Here is a 17,776-nt window from a genome sequence, read left to right as displayed (position 1 = left end):
TAGGAGGGGAGTAAGCACGAAGAAGCTCAGAGAAATAAGGTGGGGCAAGACAATTTAAACATTTAAAAACAAATGTTAAAATTTTAAAATGAACTCTAAAATGAACAGGCAGCCAATGGAGTGTAGCCAGGATAGGAGTTATATGCTCTCTTACGGGTTCTGGTTAGAAGTCGTGCAGCAGCATTTTGGACCAGCTGCAGATGAGAGAGAAGACACTAACTCCAAAATAGAGCTTGACAGACCACGTGACTCTCGCGCATTGCTTTGTGGGTACCCATGGCAACAAAATCAAAACACTGCATCAAGCGCTAGTATTTCCAGCACCGGTAATCATTAATTCTGCGGTTTTAATCCCTACTTGCGTTTTAATTGCACCAAAAACAGTTGTGTACAAAACGACGGAGAACACGGCAGGTCCGTACAAAGACAGACTTGATGAAAAGGCCAAAAAAAAAAAAGTACGAGGAAAAAATCAAAGGAGTGAAAGGGTCAGACCCATACGAGCATACAGAGTGGAGTAAGGACGTTAGCGCACTGCCCAACTTTCATCACGCACATATTTATTATTATATGGTCCTAAGTGTGAGCGCATACACTCACAAGATGTTTATTAACTTCAGATCCCTGCAACAAGCCCAGGTCCAGTTTACTTTGGTGATTTGGACTATTCCATTTCACAGCTGTTGATCTAATAGAAATAAAATGAGTGTTTTGTAATTCATTCAACTTATTGTCTTTATTTATAACTGGCATTATTGTTTCATTCTATTATAGAAACTTACAAGAAAGAGGCAAAATTGTATTCCATCATGCTTTATTAGCTGCTTCGGTGAAAAACAAATCAACAATGACAAAGAAAAAAAAAAACATTGCAAAACAACATACTGGAAAACATCTTGATGCATTCTCAATCATCCAGGAAAGTAAATCTCCAAAAGTTGAATCTGTTCATCTGGACGTAGCGTTTGGTGGGAGAAACGTTTCTCCCACCAAACGCTACGTCCAGATGAACAGATTCAACTTTTGGGGATACTGGAAAACAGTTATTCATCACTTGATTGCTTCAATACAACCCTTGGGCACATATATGCAGGACGTTTCGTGGCTGTTTTGATGTCGCTCTCACTCTTAACCGATCAAATCTGGCTGTGGTAGCAGCTTTAAACTCGGTATGACCCAGGGTGATAGAGGTGCCCAGTCTGGATCGCATTCCAGCATTTTGTAGTCTGGTTTTCCTACAAAACACAAACATTAGCCCGCAAAGCCACAGTGAACAAAGCAGCATAGCACAATGAATTCAATTCAAATCAATATAAGACTTATTTGTAACCTACATCAACAATTATGTTATGATAAATTATGTAATAACTACAAAAGAAGACTTACCTTTGTGGAAATGCTTGGAGCAGACTAACATGTGAGCTGAAGTGTTCTGAGACGTTATATTTGGTCTTCGAATGGCTGCAATCCAGGCCATCCATCGGCTCTTTGTTACTTCGGAAACATGGCTTGAACAATTTCTCTTCCACGACGTAATCCGATAAAAACCGATTTCTTTACCCGTCGGCTTCCCGTGGCTGTCATGCGACCGGCTATTGCAGTTAATAATACAACAGCTTCTTGCCATTCTTTGTGTTTCTTTTTATTGCTATGTGACTGTTTTCATGTGAAAGCCTGCGTGCGCTAGTACTGCTTGCCACTCGTTCCCAGAATCCTTTGCGGTTTTACCCCAGAATGACGTCACATTTTCAATCTCTACACATTACATTACAGTAATCCAAACGAAATGAAATAAAAGCATGGGTTACGGTTTCAAAATGCGGCCGAGATAAAATAGATCTTAGTTTTGCTAATCGCCTTAGGTGATAAAAACTGGACTTGACAGTTGCCCTAATTTGAGTGTCCAATTTAAAATGGAATGGAGGAGGCATCTTTCTACTCCAGAGGCAAATAAATCTGACAGTCGTCAGCATAGCAGTGGAAAGTTATTCCATGCTTTCTAAGGATGGTACCCAAAGGCTGTAACTATAATGCAAAAAGCAAAGGCCCTAAATCTGAGCCCTGTGGGACCCCAAACTGAAAAGTGGCAGAAAAGGACTCATACCCTAAAAAATTAACATTAAAAGTTCTGTCAGTAAGATAGGACCCAAACCAATTCAAAACCCTACCACAGATGCCTGCAAGATGGTGTAAGCGAGACAATAAGATGTTGTGGTCTATGGTATCAAAAGCAGCTGTTTGGTCAAGAAGGACAAGAACAACATGATTACCTGAATCACAGGTAAGAAGGATGTCATTAAAAACCTCGAACTGGTCGAAAACAGCAGACCAAGGGATTAAAACAGGGTCAGACTCAGGGGCAGAAATGAGGTCCTGCGTGGTTGCAACCTTATCAATAAAAAAACAAAAAACAAAACATAAAATCATTAGATAATTTGATAGAGGCGTCTAAACAGCCACTTTGTGGAGCATTTAAAACTAAATCAGTAGAGTTAAATAACACACGGGGATTATGACTGTTGGAGGAAATGATCTTGGAAAAGTATTCCCGCTTAGCCTCTTTAACCGTATCCTGATAGAGACGCCAGGAGTTCTTTAGGAGTTGTAGAGACACCTGTAATTTGTCCCTCTTCCATCTGCATTCAGCTCTACGACATTCCCTCCTCACAGCCCGAGTGGTGTCGTTAAACCAAGGCTCGGTTTTAGCTTTGGGCTGCCTGGTTTTAAATGGAGCCAAAGAGTCCAAAATAGTTAGGCACGAGGATTCAAAAAAAGAGCTAAGGACCTCTGTGTCCAGATCGGAAGGGACAGACAGCTGGCTAAAGTCAGAGGAGAACCGGGCAGCAGTGGAGGGGTTGAGGATGAGACAGTGGCGAGCAGGAGCACTGTTCTGAACTGTAGTGCGCGAAAACACAGTATGAAATTACACAGCCTTATAGTCGGAAAAGATGGTGTCAAAGATTTCCACATTAGACACAGGTAAACTCTAAGATAAGACCAGGTCTAGTGTGTGTCTGTGATAATGAGTAGGGCCAGACATGGATTGAACCAAGTTAAAAGAGTCAATAAGGTTTAAAAACTCCTTAGCCAGAAGTTTGTCAGGACAGCAGACATGAATGTTAAAATCTCCTACAATGAGAACATAATCGCAGTTGGGATAACCCCAGATAGAAATTCTGAAAAGTAAAGTCCTTATTATATTTAGAGGGTCGATAAATAACAGCAAAGGTCAAAGGAGTTTGCAAAGAAAAGCGTCTGGACTTCTTTAAGTTGCTTGAAGATGTTTCACCTCTCATCCGAGAAGCTTCTTCAGTTCTAAGGTCAAATGGCCGAGAGTCCCAGATTTAAACCCAGTGGGAGTATCCCCCCAAAGAGGGACAAAGGACCCCCTGGTGATCCTCTAATCACATGCGCCAAGGTGTGAAAGCGGGTGTGGTACCTAATCAGCCAGGGTTTCGGGTGAGCTCATTGTGAAACCTGGCCCCACCCTATCATGTGATTTCCTGAGGTCAGATGGCCCAGGATGTGAGTGGGCGTTAAGGCGTCTGGGGAGGGAACTCAAAACTGGATTATAGATGGCAGACAGTTGGTGTCGTAAACCACCGCCTCTGTTCAAAGATGGTCGCTCACAGTGGACATAGATGGCCTCTTTCACTCCTCTTTCAAACCATCTGTCCTCTCTGTCCAATATGTGAACATTGGCATCCTCGAAAGAGTGACCTTTGACCTTTAGATGCAGATGGACTGCTGAGTCTTGTCCTGTGGAGGTGGCTCTTCTATGTTGTGCCATGCACTTGTGAAGTGGCTGTTTGGTCTCTCCAATGTAGAGGTCTGGGCATTCCTCACTGCACTGTACAGCATACACCACGTTGTTCAGTCTGTGTTTTGGAGTTTTGTCTTTCGGGTGAACCAGTTTGTGTCTGAGTGTGTTGCTGGGTCTGAAGTACACTGGGATGTCGTGCTTGGAGAAAACTCTCCTGAGTTTCTCTGATACACCGGCTACATAGGGGATGACAATGTTGTTGCGTCTGTCTTTCTTATCCTCCCTCGCTGGTGTCTGATCTTCTTTTCTGTGCCTCTTTGCTGACTTTATGAACGCCCAGTTAGGATAACCGCATGTTTTCAGTGCTCCCTTTACATGTGTGTGTTCCTTCTTTTTCCCTTCAGGCTTAGAGGGAACAAGTTCTGCCCGGTGGTGTAGGGTCCTAATTACTCCAAGTTTGTGTTCCAGAGGGTGATGGGAGTCAAAGAGGAGGTACTGGTCCGTGTGTGTGGGCTTCCGGTAAACTTCAATGTTGAGGTTGCCATTCTCTTCAATGTGCACAGCGCAGTCCAGGAAAGGCAAACAGTTATCGTTTGTGTCTTCCCTGGTGAACTTGATGTTTTTATCCACGGCGTTAATGTGCGCAGTGAAGGATTCCACTTCTTGTGTCTTGATTTTGACCCAGGTGTCGTCTACATATCTGTACCAGTGGCTGGGTACTCTCCCTTTAAAAGAGCCAAGAGCCTTTCTTTCCACTTCCTCCATGTAAAGGTTGGCTACAATAGGTGACACAGGGGAGCCCATGGCACAGCCATGTTTTTTTGCACTGCACAAAAACTCCAGGAAATAATTGATGTACTCCTTGGGCAGCAGTGGGACGATGCGCCAAGGAGAGCTTGAGCTTAACCAGCCAAACACTGCGCCTAGCCTGACGCCTTCGCTGGGCAGGTAGCATAACAGCACGGCATAAGCAAGTTGGTATTTGTGATAGCAGCGGACAACAGGAATTCTGTTTTCCGTTAGCAAACAGAATAGTATTTTGACCAGAGCTTCAGAGATTCAGAAGCGATTGGCGATCGTACACCAGTAAAGACCCGACTTCCTGAGTAACACATAGCAGGAACAATATAAAAACAAACAAAACTGACAGCGGCAGACGATCAGCCACATATACCGTCGCCATCTTTTTTCAGGCACAGTCAGAGTCAAGTGTGTCTTTGTGTGTCTGCATCAATTTTGGTCATATGGGATTAAACAGCATGCTTATAATAATTAATTAACATGCATGACTGAATAACTGAGCTGCTGGAATACACGGGGTGAGATATTAGACTGGGGCTTGTTAATGTGGAGTGGCTGATTTAGGCAAGTATAAACTGATTTGAAATATACTGTGCCTGGATTTAGTGTTAAATGGAGAAAATTTCAGCCACCTTTAGATGACTGTTAAATAGCGATAGAAAAAAGAATGACAGCCAGAGACAACTGAAATTAGATTTTACCCTGGCAATACTCTTTTGCAAACATTAAAGACACATGGAAGCCCAGGGATGGATGAATTAGTTTGATGCTGCTGCTTAGCTCGCCAAAGCTTACTGAATCGAGTTAAGGCTTGCAGATATGAAAATGGAAATAGCTTGTGTAATTGAATGATTGCATAGTAGTGCTGAGGCCAGAGCTAGGTTGGCACTGCTGACCCTAGAATTGCAGATGGTTGGAGCAAGGTGTAATGTGATGCAGGATCAGCAAATTCTGGCATGAATGCTGATTGGCCTGGAGAAGGCCAGGAAAAGGTCATTGGACTAGACCAGTGATAACACAAACAGCTTGACAGTGTGGGAAAGTGGAAGTGATAAAGCTTAGATTTAGCCAGCAGCACCTGGCAGTGGACAGAGGTGAGGCCATAGATCTTCCTTATTGAACTTGAGCATAAGGTTAATTTTGATGTCAATTCATGGGCTGAGAAATGATCGAATACTTAAAATTTTTTTTAATAACTTTAGTCACATGAAATCTTAAACAGTTTAACAGTTTGGTTTCTATCAGTGTTACTGAAAAAGAGACATTTCCTGCTTTGTGCACATTTGGTGCACGTGTGTGAGCATGACGTATGTGTGTGTGTGTTTTGTTTTTGTTTTTGTTAAACAAAGAAAAATACATTTATTCCTGTTTCATGCTAATGTTTTCACAAGTTTCTGAGTGGCTTTGCAAATATAAATACAATGAAATGTTCCATTTGTCTGTTCAGGGACACTGGAGGTTTTTGTGCAATCAAATGAAAGTGTTGGTCTGTGGTCCTTTGCATGATGTCACTTCCTCAGAGTTTCTTCCTGTCTGAAAGCAGAAAGAAGGCTGGACAAGAACATTACAGAACAGCACTTTAACAGTTCTGCAGTTCTAACCCTGGTAGATAAAGTACAGTTTAAACACTGTAAGTGCAGCTTCTGCTCAGCGTCTCAGTCCTCTCAAGATGTCCTCAGATATTTATGCCAACCCAGATCTATCAACGAAGGTGAGATACAGCAGAAAGGAGCAGGAGGACAGAGCAGAGTGGAAGCAGAGGGAGGTGGATACCTACGAGAGTGCAGATGACATCAGAGATAGTTATGTTCATTTTCAGTCACAGGAAGGAGGTAAGTAAATTATATTAAAAAAAATGTTCTTCCAGTTTGTTACAGTCAGCTTTTCATGCCAAATAATTGCAAGCCGTCAAACATCTGTGTCTCCATGTGCTGTATGAACCTTTGTAGTTTACATTTTTTCCATAGTTGGTTTGTAGAGCTCTGTGAACAGGAAATTCATTCAGGCACTTTAGTCACAGTACAGATGCAATTTTTCCTTGTTTTTTGGCTACCGACCCTTTTATGAAGCTAAGCTGATACAACCACAACCACAGGTCTATTAAACACAGAGTGACAGGAAATAACCACAAACCAACATCCACACTGCTTTCTAACAGGACCTCAGACTCAGAGTCCTCCTTCAGTCCAGAAGGGCTCTTTCAGATGTGCTACACTGGCTCTAAGAGTGCTGTGCCTCCTGATGTTAGCTGGGATCATCATCCTGTCCATATGCTGTAAGATAAGATACAACCTCTGAACTTCTCCTGCAAATGAATGTATGACTGATACTGAATCCCAGCAGCCAACAAACATGCAGCTTCACAACCAGAACGTGTCCTTCTGCCACAGCAAATACAGGAAGTACCTGATCAAACGGAAACACCTTTGATATGAGGAAGTGTTGAAGCCTCAGAGCAGCTTTGGCTGAATGTAAAAAGACATATTTTCAGTGAGAACAGGCACATGTCACATGAGTCAGAATCTATTCTTTCACAGCATATAGAGAACATCTCTGACTACAGGTGTAAAAATGCTGTTTGATTCTTCACCTTCTTCCTCCACACTGAAGCACAATTATTTTGAATCTTGTCAGTGGTTTTTGTTCACAGTTGATACGTATTTAGCTCATCAGATTTCCTGTAGTTCTAACAGCTCCACCCACAGGACATGTTAAAGAACAATGGCTGCACAAGTTTCTGACTCTTATTGATATATTTGACAATGCAGAGGAAGAAGATTATTTCTGTTCAATGTTTCACTTATTTTATTTTATTTTATTTTATTTTGGTTTCACTGAAATATTTCAGTTGGTTGGAGTAACAGTCAGTTACAGAGCAGTTATGATAAACTGAGTAAAAACCACAGTCAGCTACAGGAAGAAGTGAAGAAGCTGAAGGAGAAGATAGAAGGTAATAAAGTTTGAATAACTAATAGAAAACATCAGTGTTACACAGTGATAACCTGATTGTGTCTTTATTTTGAATCCTAAATGTTTGATGCTGTGTAACAGTTTTTCTGTATAAATGTAAGTTTCAGTTAATTATGAATAAGAGAGAAAACCTGAGTTTAAATGAAGGATTTACAGGGAAAATGACAGGAACCAAAGATTTTTGACTAAAGACTGAAATCAGAGATCTTATTAATGTGATACAACATGACACAAAGTCTGTCTTTAAAACATGTGTTTGACTTTAAGAGAAGTGTCCTGATCGATGGAGGAGATTTGGAAGCAGCTGTTACTTTAAATCCACTGAGAGTAAAACTTGGTCTGAGAGCAGGAGAGACTGTCAGGATAAAGGAGCTGATCTGGTGATGATAAACAGCAAAGAGGAACAGGTGGGTGTGTTTGTTCATGTCTGTGTGATCTTTGATGGAACTGACAGTCATCTGTTACTTGTGTTTTTGACCTGCTGTCAGTCTGTGACCTGCTTCCTGTCTCCACTCTGATGGATTTCTTTGATTCTCCTTTTATGTTACAGACATTCACATTCAAATGTAAAGTTTTTACACATTTGACAAATTCAAAGCAAAAATTTAATGTTGGGTTTATTAAAGTGTCCCGCTGGAACACAAGGCCAATAACTGCACGACAAAACAAGGCAAGAAGGCGCTCTTCGTGTTTGTGGCTCGCGAGGGAAGTCAGCCCAGGTCTTCACCTGTGCTTAGCCAACTTGGACTGATTCCTTCGCTACAGCCCTTTTTATTGTCAGCAAGTAATCATTCATGAATATGCAATTACAAATACACGTGACATTCTTAAGCAGGCATATCTGAACAACATCAGTGTCTATATTCTGTGTGTGTGTGTGTGTGTGTGTATGAGGTATGCAGAAAAGCAGAAGTAAGCGTCTCGCTAAATGATAAGAACAGGAACCTGCAATAGGTCATGTCTCAGACGAACATTTAAAGGTGTGAAGTCTTGCACTTTAAGAAACAACAGTCTGGTTTCTAAAGCTATAATGGAAATTATAACGTCGAGGCTGCTTCCTCTCATCTCATGGTACAGAAGTGCACACAGAATCTTATCAGACCTAATAAGGATATGATTCTTATCAGCATACAAATGATTATATATTTCTGAGGATAAATGAAAACATAAAAAATATCAATCCTAACATTTAAATAACATAAAAATTAGAATAATCTTCATAATCCAGATTTTTTTTCTGACGTTTTTTCCGCACTATAAGAAAAGAATAGAATAGAATTCAACTTTATTGTCATTGCACATGTCACAGGTACAGGGCAACGAAATGCAGTTTGCATCCATCCAGAAGTGCTTTAGCCATGATATAGATATATTACAATATATATTAGCAATAATATAGATATGTGAGTATGTTACAGAAATGGGTCTATTATGGTATGTTATAATGTACACGGTATGAAGTATGTTATGAATATGCTATAACTATAAGTATGTACAGGCTGTAGTGAGTACAAGCTATGAACAGGATATAAATATGAAAAAAACTATACAGAATATGAAATAAAAAACTATACAGAATATGACAGGGGTATTAAACTAAAATTTGAGGAGGTCCAGTTGGAAAAAATCTCCTCAAGCAGAGGTCCGGGACATCATAATGTCTAACTTGTGTTGTGATTTTGATAGAGAAGCAGCCTTCTTTTTAAATCAATATCTGAACGTATGAACAATAGTCTGTCAAATCAATGAAAATACAAGTTAAAAACATTTCAACAAAATTTATTGTTAACACTGAAACACACAGTAGGCCTACATTAGATATAGGGCTGCTGTTTAAAATGAATAACAGAAAATAAATAAAATGGCAAAATTGTGCATCTTAAAACAAAATGCGTAATTTCAGAAAGAAAATAGCAGCAGCTTGAGTTTCCCTTTTTCTTTACCTTTTACAAATCGGCTTAACAGTCTCAATACATTTTCAACAGATAACATCAAAACACTTAACAATTTAACAGTTTCTCTTTCTTTCCTCTTATATTCCACTTCCCCACTTTCTGTTGTTCAGTGAGAGACTTGAGCTTTAGTTTGCTCTACTAGGATTTTAAATCTGGGCTGGAATGGTGTCAGGGCCATTCTCATACACATGTGTAGGTGCTCATTGGTGAGCCTGGAACGATACTTAGTTTTTATTATGTTCATTGTGGAGAAAGCTGCCTCACAGCTGTATGTGGAGCCAAACATGGTCATGATGTACAGGGCTACTTTCCTCAGATTTGGGAAAGCTGTCTCAGAGACCATTTGGAGCCAGAAAGTGGCAGGTTCAGTTCTTCCAAACTGCTCTTTCAGGGCCACATCTGCTTGGAGATCAACCAGCTGCATTTGAAGAGGCCCAGCATTTGCCCACTTGAAGTGCTGTGTGACTTCCTTTAGAACCCTCTGACATCAGTGATGAGAAATGGGTTCTTTATGAACATGGTGAGCTGCTGTCCAAAGCTGAAGCTATCAAAACGTTTGCTGAAGTTTTCAATCAGCTTATCAACAAAGTCAACAAAAGAGGACACATCTCTCTGTCCCTGAACCTGTTCCTTCACTGTTGGGAAGTGTGCATAGTCTCCTTGCAGGTCTTCTTTGAACACTTCAAGTTTCCTCTGAAAGGAGCGGACAGCTGTCATCAGTTCACAAATTGAATTGTCCTTCCCCTGCAGCTTCAAATTCAGTTCATTCAGATGTGACGTGATATCAACCAAAAAGGCCACAATATCCATGTTTTTCCCATCATTTAAAAATAGAGAAAAGTTTGTTGCTTTCTGACTTTCCAGCTCTTCCAAGAAAGCTGCTCCTTCACTTCTGATGGACCAAAATCGCTCCAATGCCCTGCCTTTGCTGAGCCATCTCACATTGTTGTGAAGCAGAAGATCATCAGCGTGTGCATCAACTTCTCTGAGGAATTCCCTGAGCATGCGATGCTGACAAGAAGAAGATGCCCTGAGAAAATTTATCATTTTCATCATTGTTTTCATCACGTCAGCATACTCATCTGACAGGGTGGAGCATAAGACAGACTGATGAATAATGCAATGGTAAGAGATTAGCTCAGGATTGTCCTCTTTCATTCTTGCTACAGCTCCTTTCTCTCTCCCCATCACAGCAGGGGCTCCATCTGTGGTTATTGAAACCACTTGGTTTGGCTCTATTCCTCGCTTTGTTAACATTTCCTTAATGGCCAGGTAAATATCCTCTCCTCTTGTAGTGCTGTGAAGGGAAGTTACACCTAGCAGGTCTTCACAGAACTCTTTCTTATCATTGTTGAAGAACCTTACATAAACTAACAGCTGAGCATTGTCAGACACATCAGTGGACTCATCTACAGCCAAGCCTACACATGGTGTCTTATGTATAGCTTCTTCCAGCTGGGACAGCACATCCTGAGCTAATATTTCACTTCTCTTTGTGGCTGTTGATGCTGACATAGGTATTTGCTTTATTTTGTCACAAAGCTCTTCTTTTTGTTTACCCTCAAGTAATGTTTCTGCTACTGCACTCATGCACTCTTTGACAACACTTGCATCTGCAAAGGGCTTTTTGTGTTGACCTAAAATCCAAGCAACTCTTAGGGAACATTCATGAGCACGTTGTTGGGCGGTGAAAGAACTGGTTAAGATCCTTGTGGATTGATCATATTGGGCTCTGAGACTGCTAATTTTCTGGGACCTGAGTTCAGACTTGGGTGGGTATGATTGTTCAAAGGCTTTGTGCTTTGTCTCATAGTGGCGTTTGACATTGCCACTTTTAATCAGTGCCACGGTTTCTGAACATATAAGACACACTGGTTTGCTGCTTGCGGCCGGAAGAATGAACATATATGCGTCGGTCCATTCAGTCTTGAAAGTTCTATTTTCGGGATACAACAGGATAGAACAGGAGAGGGAGGGAGAGAGAGAGGCAGTCGCTCCATATATCGGTTGTTAAGCTTAACATGGGAATGCTTTACAAACATTCAGAGATGAACTTACACACTTGCTTTACTTCTGTCTGGGATAACTTCCTCGGAGATGAAATGCTGGTTTGGTAGCGAGGCTACAAATACACACAGCCGCTCTATCACGTGACACATACTGCTCCGACGTGCTACAGTTATGAGCCGAGTTACGCTGTGTCGCAAGTTTTGTGAGGTGTTTTTTTGATATTTAATGGATCGGATTACATTTTTTATTTATATCCGATCCAGTAATTTAGGTCAGTATCGGACCGACACCGATACGTAATATCGGATCGGTCCATCTCTAATATAAAGTGCTAGTGGTCGTGAGTGGTGGTTCAGTCCATGTTATTATTGTGTGTTTGAGGGTACAGTTGTCCATTGTGTGTGTCTGTGTAGGTGGTTGTGGGTGTGTGTATGTTCAGTCCATGAGTTTAACGTGGGTCAGATGTCAGGAGGCAGAGTTCAGGAGTCTGACAGCTGTGGGGAAGAAGCTGTTCCGATACCTGGTGGTCTTAGTCCGGAGGCTCCTGTAGCGCCTCCCAGAGGGCAGGAGGGTGAAGAGTCCATGTGATGGGTGACTGGGGTCTCTGATGATTTTCCCAGCCCTTTTCAGACACCGCTTCCTGTAGATGTCCTTTATGGCAGGAAGTGGTGCTCCGGCGATGCGCTGGGCAGTTTTCACGACCCTCTGCAACGCCTTCCGGTCCGAGGCAGAGCAGTTACCGTACCAGACTGTTATACAGTTGGTCAGGATGCTCTCGATGGTGCAGCGATAGAAGTTCACCAGGATGTCTGAGGACAGGTGGTTCTTCCTCAGAGTCCTCAAGAAGAAGAGGTGCTGGTGAGCCTTCTTGACCAGCTTGGAGCAGTTGGTCGTCCAGATGAGATCCTCGGAGATGTGGACTCCCAGGAACTTGAAGCTGCTCACACGCTCCACAGCCGTCCCCTTAATGTGGATGGGTGGATGTGGGTCAGCATTCCTCCTGTAGTCCACGATGACCTCCTTGGTCTTCTCGGTGTTAAGCAGCAGGTTGTTTGTGTCGCACCACTCAGCCAGATGATCCACTTCCTCCCTGTAGGTGGTCTCATCGTTGTCACTGATGAGGCCAATCACCGTGGTGTCATCTGCAAACTTAATGATGGTGTTGGAACCATCAGCAGGTCTGCAGTCGTGGGTGAAGAGGGAGTAGAGGAAAGGGCTCATCACACAGCCTTGTGGTACACCGGTGTTCATTGTGATTGTAGATGAGCAGCGGTTATCCAGCCGGACATGTTGGGGGCGGTTGGTCAGGAAGTCCAGTAACCATTTGCAGATGAGGGAACTGATGCCCAGGTCTGTCAGTTTCCTGATGAGTTGTGAGGGGTGGATTGTATTGAATGCTGAACTGAAGTCTATAAACAGCATTCTGGCGTAGGTGTTGTTGTTGTCCAGGTGTGAGAGGACAGAGTGCAGTGCGATGGAGACTGCATCCTCTGTGCTCCTGTTCTGGCGGTATGCGAATTGGTGGGGGTCCAGGGTGGGGGGGAGACAGGATTTGAAGTGTGCTAAGACCAGCTGCTCTAAGCACTTAGCGATGATGGGGGTGAGTGCTACTGGGCGGTAGTCATTGAGGCTAGATGGGTTGGAGTTTTTGGGTATCGGGACGATGGAGGTGGATTTGAAGCAGGCCGGTACCACAGCGTGGGCCAAGGACAGATTGAATATGTCTGTGAGCACTCCTGCAAGCTCCTCAGAACACGCTCTGAGAACACGCCCAGGGATGCCATCAGGACCTGCAGCCTTGTGGACATTGATCCTGCTCAGCACCGCTCCTACATCAGTGGGGGAGAGAGTCAGAGGCTGGTGGTCTGGCGTCATGTCTGTTATGGTTGTGGTTGTGGGGTTCCCTCGCTCAAAACGAGCGTAAAAGTTGTTGAGCTCGTTGAGGAAGGAGACATCAGAGGATGCGGGGGAGGGTTTGGTGGTCCTGTAGTCTGTAATGGTCTGGAGTCCTTGCCACATGCGTCGGGGGTTGGAGTTGGAGAAGTGTTCTTCTACCTTCTTTTTGTAATGGTGTTTGGCTTTTTTGATGCCCTTCTTTAGATTAGCCCTGGCTGTACTGTAGGCGTGTGCATCTCCTGACCTAAAGGCAGTGTTGCGGGCCTTCAGGAGGAGACGAACATCCCGGTTCATCCAAGGCTTCTGGTTGGGGTACATGGTGATCCGTTTCTGGGTGGTGACACTGTTTGTGGTTTTGGAGATGTAATCCAGTACAGATGAGGCATACTGGTCCAGGTCTGTGTGGGTGAACATATTCCAGTCTGTGTTTTTAAATCTGTCCTGGAGCACTGCGTCTGTCCCCTCTGGCCACACTTTAATTGTCCTCACAGCAGGTTTCACACGTTGGATGAGTGGTGAATACCGAGGTGTGAGGAACAGGGAGAGATGGTCCGATTGTCCAATGTGGGGGAGGGGTGTTGCTTTGTAGGCTCCAGCCAGGTTGGAATAAACATGGTCTAAAGTCTTGTCTCCTCTGGTGTGGCAGGAGACATGTTGGTGGAATCTGGGGAGGACTGTCTTTAAGTTGGTGTGGTTGAAGTCGCCATTAAAACCATTAAAAACTCCGCATTAGGTGAGCAGTGACTCTCAGTAGTAGTGGAGTTCATGCACCAAGCATTGTTAATATAAACGCACAAACCTCCACCTCTGGTCTTGCCGGAGTCATCTGCTAGCCTGTCGGCTTGGTGTGTGTGGCGTCCTGCTAACTCGATAGCATTGTCCGGGCAGCTGTTGTTCAACCATGTTTCGGTGAAAAACATGACATTTGAGTCCATAATCCGTCTGTTGTTAGTGATGGAGAGCCGTATCTCATCCATTTTGTTTGCCAGAGAACGGATATTGGCGAGGAAAATACTGGGTAAAGGCAACCGGTGTGGTGTTAGCTTTAGCTTAGCCCGTAGCCCTCCGCGCCTACCTCACTTTTGTTTACGTTCTCGGCGCCGTCTGTGTGCACTTCCGCCCGGCCGGGGAGAGTGGGCAGCCTCCGGTGTTCTGGAGATCTCTGGGATGAGTCGGAGATCGGCGATAAAACTGTTGGAGTTATGAGTCCAGATGTCCAGAAGCTCTTGTCTGCTGTAGGTCAGCAACGCACAGCAACTCTGGATGAATAATCCGGTTAAAAGTAGATACAAAACCACTAAATAGCAGATTCTGGAGAGACACTGAGCCTCGCGTTGTTCACGCGCCGCCATCTTGGTCTAAGGCGCACTTAAAATCCTTTCATTTTCTCAAAAATCAACAGCGCGCCTTATAATCCAGTGCACCTTATGTATTCATTCTGGTTGTGCTTACTGACCTCGAACCGATTTTATGTGGTACACGGCGCTCAAAAATCTGTCAAGAAATGTTTTAGTATGACTTTGGTAAGCTACGAAGCCGCAACGCTTGATGGATTGTGAAAGCATTACGGCTACTGTAGTCAGGAGCATCGCGGAGTAATCTGGGTCTGCGGCATCACTGAGAGTTACAAACGGTCTAAATTGTTTCATCTTTAATAAAATGATCAGCGTTGCTGCTTTACCAGGTGTAACAATTAAGTTTAACATCCAGGCATCCATGAAAACAGAATTTATGAAATTTAACAGAGTTAGAAGTTAGCAGGAAGTATATAGGTTATATTTCCTAGTATATAGCAATTATTTCCCATGAACGAGAAAGAGCTATCAATCTGTCAATACTTTCCGTGTCCGGGCCGGGTGAGGTTTCCCGTGTTGGGTCAAATCAAATGATGTGCTACGTGATTGCTAGCAACACAGCTATGTTAGCATAACAAACACAGTGAAGCTGGAGGATGAACGCTAACTTTTTTCCACAAAAGTTAACGTGAGGGTTCCCGATGGTTAGGGACAAATGCAATCGCATGGCAGGATGTTGTAAACGGACCAAACTTCAGTCAGGAGAACAACTGAGATAATCCATCCACAATACGAGGTTAGTCATTAATATACTGCAACAACATGGGAATAGAGCAGCTGTGAGAGAATACAGCATTAATGAATTAATGGTACGGAAGTGGAGGAAGCAAGAGGAATGAATTGAGTAAAGTTTGACTTATCTGACTGTTTGTTTTTGCCTTATAATCCAGTGCACCTTATGGCCCCGAAAAATACGGTAAATCCAACTGAATCAAATGATTTGTTAACACTGATTCCACTGCAACACTGACTGAGCTACAGGAGGAGCTGATATTTATTGATTCTTTGGCTCTTTCTGATTTCTGCACAATGGAAGAAAAGTTTCATCACATTTATTTCTTTCTTCAGACACATTCACATGATGTTACTACAACAGAAGTGCTGAATTATGACTGGAGACAATATTTGTGTCTCTTCTCAAACAGGAATTTGTCAATGAATTCGGAGGATTCTTCTGGATTGGTCTGACAGCCAAACAGACATCAGGAGGATATAAATGGGAATGGGTGGACGGATCAGCGCTGACAGAAACGTGAGACATTAGTTTGTTTCTATTCCAGAGTTATTATTTAGAAGTGAAACATTCATATTTTGGAAGATAGATCAGCAATACATGAGCTGAGCTATTTTCCAACAGCCCCACAAACTGAATGTAAAGAAAAGCAGAAATCCTTCTTTGAATGAACAGCTGTGCTTGAACTCTCTTCATCTGCAGTCTGTGATGACGTTCAGTTACAACAAGTCAGTTTGAAGAAATCAGGATTGAAAAATGTTCAAAGCAGCGACCGACACATTTCACTTTGTTCAATTTGTCTTCATGTTTTTTGTGCTGTAATGTTTCTTTTCTCACAGAACAAAAACTGTTTCAGAGAATTCCTGTCTCTTCTTCTTTGGTGTTTGTAAAACTTCAGAACATATGAAGGAAGAAGCTTCAGTAAATATGACCTGATAGACACACATTTCAAAGTGATGTCTGTAAACAGCTGACAAAACCGTTTCAAACAGCAGAAAGTCAGCTCTGACTTCTTTTTATTCTCCATTTTTACAGCAGGAAGATTTCATATTCATCAAAGCTTGAAAGCTGTTTTAGTGTGCATGATGATTCTCAGAGAAAAGTCTAAAGGAGGGAAAGTGGGCGAGAAACCTGGGAAAGAAATACAGCAAATATTGGAAATATTCCAAAAGAGACTCATATTTATATGAATGTGACAATAGTTATGAGTTTAGTCCAGTTTCATATCAGATTTGATCTCTCTGACAGGTTCTGGGCAGAAGGATATGAGATTCCCAGTTATGGTTACTATGGAGTCTGCTGTGACAGTGATGGGAAATGGACACACTCACCTGGATATAATTTTGGTGATCATGTTTCTAAGACCTTCATCTGTGAGAAATGAGTTTGGTGCTTTGATGTAAATGTTTGAATAATCCAACCAAAGACACCTCACTATGAAATGTCCTGCATGAGCCTCAGACTCAGCTCACAGTTGTTACTTGTTCATTCTGCATCATATATTGATTACATATATTGTCCCTCTGTGCTCTGTGCTGTACAGTAAGGTTGGAAGTCATCCACACAAAAACTTGAAGTACTTCATTACTCTGTAGTTCCAGCAAATTGTTCTAATAAAAGTCAAAGTGCAGCTTGTCTTTACTTTGGTTTACTTGGTTTCTTCATCAGTCTGTTGGTCCTAAAACTACAGTAAATGTCTTGAGTTTCTCTCAAACAGCTGAAAGTAGCTGCTTCTTTTTGTAGTTAAAAATGAGGAACTTTAAAAGAGATTGAAATGCAGAAAAAGCATGTTCGGCAAATTTCAAATGTGTGAATTAGTGAAGAATATTGATTTCTGATGCAGCAGTAAAGTAATGGTGTTGAAATCTGGGCCTGCACCCTCATGTAATACCACTTTGAACCACAAGATGGTACAGTAAGGCAGCATCTAGTCTGCAATGAGTTCAAACTTGTACTGTTGCTTTTGCACTACAGCAAACTCTCTGATTGTATGCTGCCCGAACAGTTTTATTGTCACGATCTGAGGGGACAGACCGTGCGGTGGTGTGTGTGGTGGACCCAGATGCGAACACAAGTGAGCAGACCGGAGCAAACTTAAACTGAAAGCGAGCCTTTATTGTGGCTGATGACAGGTCTCACAACAAAGAAACAGCGTGACTAAACTGAACCTAAACTACACTGGGAAACAGATACTGATAAACTAAGGAGACTCAGAAAACCATGGTGATGATTGTACAGACTGGCTGCGAGAACATGGAGGGTGGGAACACAGACGACGCGACACAAACTGCAT

General features: G+C 42.6%; 1 protein-coding gene across 1 annotated transcript; it reads left to right on the top strand.

The window, feature by feature from the left end:
* The first annotated feature begins 6,147 nt into the window (after window positions 1-6,147).
* LOC109200229 (CD209 antigen-like protein C) lies at window positions 6,148-17,124 on the top strand. The gene is made up of 6 exons (XM_019355722.2): window positions 6,148-6,396; window positions 6,723-6,839; window positions 7,413-7,514; window positions 7,802-7,941; window positions 15,896-16,002; window positions 16,732-17,124. Exons 1-6 carry the CDS (start codon window positions 6,234-6,236, stop codon window positions 16,865-16,867), a joined length of 765 nt encoding a protein of 254 aa, XP_019211267.1. The 5' UTR covers window positions 6,148-6,233; the 3' UTR covers window positions 16,868-17,124.
* The last annotated feature ends 652 nt before the right edge of the window (window positions 17,125-17,776 follow it).

This window comes from Oreochromis niloticus, unplaced genomic scaffold, assembly GCF_001858045.2.
Source record: "Oreochromis niloticus isolate F11D_XX unplaced genomic scaffold, O_niloticus_UMD_NMBU tig00007341_pilon, whole genome shotgun sequence".
NCBI classification, from domain to species: Eukaryota; Metazoa; Chordata; class Actinopteri; order Cichliformes; family Cichlidae; genus Oreochromis; species Oreochromis niloticus.
The sequence above is the reverse complement of the archived record's forward strand: the minus strand, read 5'-3'. Positions and strand labels throughout refer to the sequence as shown.

Bases quoted from the DNA above. Each gene is read 5' to 3' on its own strand.
- LOC109200229 (XM_019355722.2), top strand. From the start codon at position 6,234: ATGTCCTCAGATATTTATGCCAACCCAGATCTATCAACGAAGGTGAGA. The intron at 6,840-7,412 runs GTAAGATAAGAT...GAAATATTTCAG, and splicing joins CATCATCCTGTCCATATGCT to TTGGTTGGAGTAACAGTCAG. The intron at 7,515-7,801 runs GTAATAAAGTTT...TTTGACTTTAAG, and splicing joins GCTGAAGGAGAAGATAGAAG to AGAAGTGTCCTGATCGATGG.